General features: G+C 39.5%; 1 protein-coding gene and 1 non-coding gene across 2 annotated transcripts; one reads left to right on the top strand and one right to left on the bottom strand.

Moving 5' to 3' along the window:
- Positions 1-2,268: 2,268 nt before the first annotated feature.
- On the top strand, positions 2,269-2,616 carry LOC120262330 (proteasome subunit alpha type-7-like). Its single transcript, XM_039270423.1, has one exon. It carries the CDS (start codon positions 2,269-2,271, stop codon positions 2,614-2,616), a length of 348 nt encoding a protein of 115 aa, XP_039126357.1.
- Positions 2,617-5,149: 2,533 nt separating this feature from the next.
- On the bottom strand, positions 5,150-5,288 carry LOC120262688. Its single transcript, XR_005536945.1, has one exon. It is a non-coding gene; the product is annotated as a small nucleolar RNA Z247 (small nucleolar RNA).
- Between the last annotated feature and the right edge of the window lie 1,336 nt (positions 5,289-6,624).

Below are 6,624 nucleotides of genomic sequence, written 5' to 3' on the forward strand. Positions count from 1 at the left end.
ACTATAAGATATTTACAACACATGTTCTTTCACTCTTGCTACCATGGATCCCACTACATTTGAAGATGCTGTCAAAGATGAAGGATGGCAAGCCACCATGATTGAAGAAATCACTGCTATCTACCGCAACCATACATGGGAATTAATCGATCTACCGGAAGGCAAGCGAGCAGTTGGCTTAAAATGGATCTTCAAATCCAAATATAACACTGAAGTGTGCTACACAAAAGAAAATGCCCCTCTTGTAGCAAAGGGATACTCGGAAAAGGAGGGCATTGATTTCGACGAGGTATTCGCTCCAGTCGCTCGCATGGAGACCGTTCGTATTTTTCTTGCTGTCGGAGCTCAAAGGAGATGGCCCATCTACCAACTAGATGTCAAGTCGGTGTTCTTGAATGGGGACCTGAAATAAGAAGTATAAATGATGCAGCCGGAAGGATTTGTTATCAAGGGACAAGAGAGGATGGTATATAAGCTCAGGAAAGCATTGTATGGGCTACGACAGGCGCCCAGGGCATGGTACAACAAGGTAGATTAACACTTCCACGAGTTGGGTTCGAACGCAACACAAACGAGCCCACTCTTTACAAAAAGCTTCATGGAGCTTCACACATCCTACTGTTGTCTATATCGTAGATGACATCATCTACATGAGCTCATCTATTGAAATGTTACATGAGTTCAAAGATTGCATGATGAAAACCTTCGAGATGACTGATCTCAGACATCTTCACTATTTTTTGGGCCTTGAAGTGCAACAAGAGAATGATTGTGTGTTTGTCTCACAAAAACTATATGCTGAAGATCTTCTGAGGAAATCCGGGATGCTTCATCGCAAGACCATGGCAAGCCCAATGAATACAACTGACAAATTCAGCCTGAATGATGACTCGGGTGAAGCCGATGCAAGGAGATACAGAAAATTGGTGGGCAACCTTCTATACCTCACTCATACCAGACCAGATCTTATGTTTGTTGTCTCTGTTGTCTCATGTTACATGCATCAACCAACAAAACATCATCTTGGTGCAGTGAAGCGCATTTTACACTATGTGGCAGAAACAATCAATGTTGGGTTGCTATATGAACATACCAATTAATTGAATCTCCCCAGATATATAGATAGCCACTGGGGTGGCTCGGTAGATGACTGTAAGAGTACCTTGGGCTGGGTTTTTCATCTTGGTTCAACAGCAGTTACATGGTGCTCAAAATACAAGAAATAATGGCTCTGTCCAGCACTGAAGCCGAATACATCTCGACAACCTTAGCAACTTGCCAAGATGTATGGATGAGGAGGTTATTACAAGACATGAATGAGAAGCAAGTCGAACCCACATTGATCTTCTATGACAATAAGTCAGCGATCACTCTTGCCAAGAACCCAATGTTACAAGGTCACACAAAGCACATCGATACTCATTACCACTTCATCCGAGGATTAATTAGTGAAGGAGTAATCAAATTAATTCACTGCAGCATTAATGATCAAGTGGCCGATATATTTACAAAAGCTCTGCCATCGCACAAGCACAAATACTTTGCAGAACAACTTGGGTTGAAGAGTTTCTGAGTAACGAGAGCATGTTGAATATCACTTAGATACATCGAGCACTAGTGAGTAGACAGAATGCGGGCTATGCTGACTTGTCGGTGGCTTGTAGTTCTCATGCATCAAGATGTCTACTACACCATATGTGATTGGAATGAACCATATCTAAAGGATTTGTCATTGTCTTTGTTGTCTTTGTTGTCTTTGTTGTATTGGTCTTTAATGTTTTGTGGGCTGTCTGTATGTTCGCTTTTGTGAGTCTTTATATTTGGATGTAGTCTTATGTTCTTCAGTAGACTATTTTTGAATGCAAAGTATCCTACAAGTTATCTCTAAAAACTCCACACTCCTCTTCCAAACTTCTACTCTTCTCTTCTTGGTCTTTGTATCTTATCATTCGTTCTACTCCCCGAGCACTCTATCTCATTCCGAACTTAAAGAAATGGATGCCAATGTAGAAGCCATGGCTGCTGACAAGAGTTCCAAAATTCTTGGATTTCATCGATCAAGAGGTGGGAAAAGGAGTTTCCATGAAGGATATCAGAGACATGATCCTCAATAAAGAGGTGCTACCACTTGCTAGCAGAGAGAGAAATAACCCTAAAAATGGCATTTTCTTCCAAGCTCTTTTTTTTCTTCATTTAAGAACTCCATCCAAAGATCAAAGAGAAGAAACCCTAGAATCCTTGTGAGATCGCTCATTGATTGATCCATCCATGGCTTGCTACGATTGCGCTATCACCGTCTTCTTCTCTGAAGGCCGCCTCTTCCTAGTCCTTGAAGCCGTACTCAAGGGCAACACTGTTGTTGGCGTCTGCGGCACTGACACGATCATTCTAGGTGTTGAGATGAAGTCTACTACCAATTTGCAAGACTCTCGGACGGTGAAGAATATTATCAACCAAGACAATCACATCGCATTGGCATGTACAGGGTTGAAGGCGGATGTGCATGTCAACAAGGTAAGGATCGAATGTCAGAGTCATCGTCTCACTGTAGAGGATCCTGGCACCATTGAGTACATCACTCAATACATCGCCGGAATGCAACAAAAGTATATGTAGACTGCCAATGTCCGGTTATTTGGGCTGTCTAAGCTCATTGTCGGGTTTGATCCCTATACTGGTATGCTGTCACTGTATTAGACAGATCCTTTTGGGACCTTTTCAGTGTGGAAGGTGAATGTGACTGGGAGAAACTCGATTTCTATGACTGAATTTTTTGTAGAAGAACTATAAGGAGACGTCTTGAAGGGATACTATCAAGATGGTTTTCATCAATTAGAAGAACCTGAAATTGAAGCAATCATTGGAGAGCTTGGTGGGCGACTTTTACATAAAGAAGTCATGAAGTGCTTTTTCTTAAACCAGTGGAGAAGGATGGGTCCACGAAGAAACCATGTTCCTCTTCCTCCTCTTCATCTTTGCCTACACCCGCCGATGGATTTAATGTTGAATCATTGGCCATGAAAGCAGGGCCACACAAGTTCCTCACTTGTAACGTCAACAGCTTGCTCTTCCGTGTCAAGAACAACTAGGGGGAGCATTTCGATCACAAGCTAAAAATAAAAAATAAAAAAAAATCAAGTTGGTGAAAGGATCTTACTTTGATAGATTCTTCAAATTAACTGCCAACATGGATCCTTTTGAGCATGTAGAAGATGCACATTCTGAAGCTACATTTGCTGTTGATACAGGGGCTAATCCAAATGTGGAAGAATATTATATTTGCTTCACTTGTCTTGATGGAGAAATGTATCCTATACCTCATGGTTCCTCCTCACCTACTAGCTTATTGAAGGATGCTACTGAAGTTATAAAAGCAATGATCCATACTCCATGAAAAATTCTTTTGGATCTACTTTTGTATATGGATACCAAAATGTTGCATTTGAAGTTATAAAAAATGGATATATGTTTATGCTTCCTCTCAATTATATATATATATATATAGTGGTAAATAAAAAAAAAGGCATCATAGGCATGCATGCAAGCATGTACGTGCCCAACCAATGGAAACACTTGAAGGCCTTTATATGCATACACACTATTCTCGAGCAACGTGTTGTCCATCAGTAATAGGCTTGCTTCACATTTAAATATTTACACACACACACACACACACACACACACACACACACACACACACACATATATATATATATATATCCATAGTTATCAACATGCAACTGTTGTTATGAAGGACCTTGATTGGAAGGAAGCAAAACCCAAAGCAACTGACTATTTCCTATATGTGAAACCCTTCAAGATGACCTGTACCATGTATAATGTTGTAAAATGAAAAAATACTCATCCTGAAGAAACGGTAAAAATGATCACTTCAAATCAACGACAAGAATGTTTATCTTGAGTCAATAGCAAATTTCAAGGTGATTATGAGATATACATCTCAAGATGGCAATAAGGTATGATACATATCAAGGCGGGCAATGAGGCATGCAACATTGTGACGAAGCATAGGCAGTGACAACACTATAATATATATAAGTTATATCTCCATATATAAATGATGTAATATATATATATATAATAAACAAAAATAAATAATTCGTAATGTTCTTGTCTTTACTTGTACTCGAGCTCTTAATCGGAGGTTTCCAAAATTTTAATATGGGGTAATTAATAATAGAGGCTTGCCTCTATTAGGAATGGAAGAATACACAAAAATAAAATAAACAAAATAAATTACATTTGTGATTCGATATATATCGCCTGGTGTCTCTTCACCGACACGACGCTAAGGCACGTATTTTCTATCCCACAAAGCATTACAGATAGTGGAATTGTCATTATTGACAAATAGAGGGAGATTGTTTTCTTGAAGGACATGCTAAACAATAGTGGAGGAAGGTTGACCGAGTTGACAATGGCATAGGTCTTGAGAAACCTTAACACTTGTGAGAGCTTTCTTATTCAAGGCATTGTCGAACGACACCAAAGGATATAATCCTCCTTTACATTTGCCTTGAAAGAGAAGTTTCTTCGTGATTCGATCCTTTATAAGAAAACAGGTAGGATGAAATTCAAAGAAAACATTATTGTTTGTTGAAAAATGATGAATAGATAGCAAGTTTCTAGTAATGTTGGGAACATGTAGAATATTGGACATTTTTAGAAATCGAGAAGTAGTAGAAATATGAGAGTGACCAGTGTGAAGAATAGGCAAACCCAATCCGTTTGCCACCTGGACTTGATCCTTCCCATGGTATTTCTCCTGAATTGACAGCTTGTCAAGGTCACCGATGATGTGGTCGATTACTCCAGAATCTGTGTACCAGTTTGAGTCAATGGCATATGAGGGGTGTTGTCACCATTGTAGCTGCATGAGTGTCTTCAGCTTGGTATGAATGATTAAATCTGTGAAAGCACTTCAATGCGACATGACCAATTTTGCCACAAACTTGTCAGGTTGGGCTACTTGTGTTCTGAGGTGAGTTGGAGCTGTTCCCTGAGGCTGGTCTACCACAGTCCCGCCTTCACCTTCTTGTAGCATTGCGGCCTCCATGATTACCGCGTATCACATCATTGGCAAATGACCCCAGTGTTTGAAAAGCATTGATATTGTGCTCCTTGAGCAGTTCAAAGCTCAACATGTGTGCATAAAGATCAGTGAATGATATGGGATCGAATCTTGTACTGATCAATGTAACCAATGCATCATAATCTGAATCTAGACTAGCAAGCATGTATGAAACAATATTTTATTCTCTTAATTGTTGTCCTATAGCCTACAAAGTGTTTGTAAGGTTCTTGACTTTATTAAAGTAATCAGTAACAAAAAGATCATTCTTCTTGATGGTGGACAATTGCAATATAATTTGTATTGCTCTTGCTCTGGAACTAGATGCAAACATGTGTTCCAAAGCAATCCAAACATCGGCGGAAGTTGTAAGGAACAACACATGAGAAAGTACCTCTTCTGATAAGGAGGACAGAGGGTGTTTATAACCAATTGATCTTGTTACAACCATTGGTGATACGCCATGTTTGGTACTTATGTTGTGCCAGAGGTTGTGGTTTCAGTGATTGTTGCTGCGGGACAAACAATCGAGCCATCTACCATTGGTGATATGGCATGAACTGGGCCTTCCACAGCAAATAGTTGTTGCGCGTCAATTTGACGTTGATGAGGTGACTGAAGTTGGGAATAGGGAGTAGGCCGGGCAGAGGAATAGAAGAGGTGTTGGTCATGGAGGTGGAGATAGACATGGTTGATGTGGTGCAACCAAGCTCTGGTACCATGACAAAATAAGTAGAAGAAGAAGAATATGGAGCAATCTTGTACACACCTTAAGTCGCAGGTGATGTGCTATTTATATTGCCAAACAAGGCTGAAATGGTTAACCTGAAATTACAGATCATGTGACAACGTGCAAGCCATCCACTATGTGCTAGATCCTAAAGACCAGGACTTACAACCATATTACAAAGACTTGGTTATTTCAACAAATCGGTAAAGAACAAGCTTTCGACAAAACAATAACTCAAACACGACACATGGATTCGATATACCACCCAAAAACTGGGAAAAAAACACAATCTTTTACACCATAACAAATCATTATTTGGGCATCAAAGTTCCCATCCAAATTTTTCATTAATTCACCGATTCATCTCAATATCACAACCCATAAATCATGCAAAATAACTCTTTATTCGACTCACTTTACTCATTCAAGCAAATAATCAAACAAAACAAAATATTAAAAAAAAAAACATTGAGCAAAACTACAGCCTAATAATCAGGAAAACAAGGAATCAGGTGACTCACGGTGGCCAGCAAATAGCAACTAAGCTTGCAGAGGAAGCAACCATGCAATGTACCACCGAAGTGCTAGTCGAAGGGCTCAATTCCGTTAATGATAATAGAGAAGATGTTGCTAGGGTTCACAGTGAGAGATGGAAAAAAGAGAGGTAATGTAACCAAATGAATTTTTCTTAACCTAAAAAATACATGTTAACGGATCCGGATCTGTTTGATTAATATATCTAGATCCATGTGAACACAGCAATGATGCAACTGAAACGAAGCACCGAGTTACGTATTACGTA

Source organism: Dioscorea cayenensis, chromosome 5 (assembly GCF_009730915.1).
Source record: "Dioscorea cayenensis subsp. rotundata cultivar TDr96_F1 chromosome 5, TDr96_F1_v2_PseudoChromosome.rev07_lg8_w22 25.fasta, whole genome shotgun sequence".
NCBI lineage: Eukaryota > Viridiplantae > Streptophyta > Magnoliopsida > Dioscoreales > Dioscoreaceae > Dioscorea > Dioscorea cayenensis.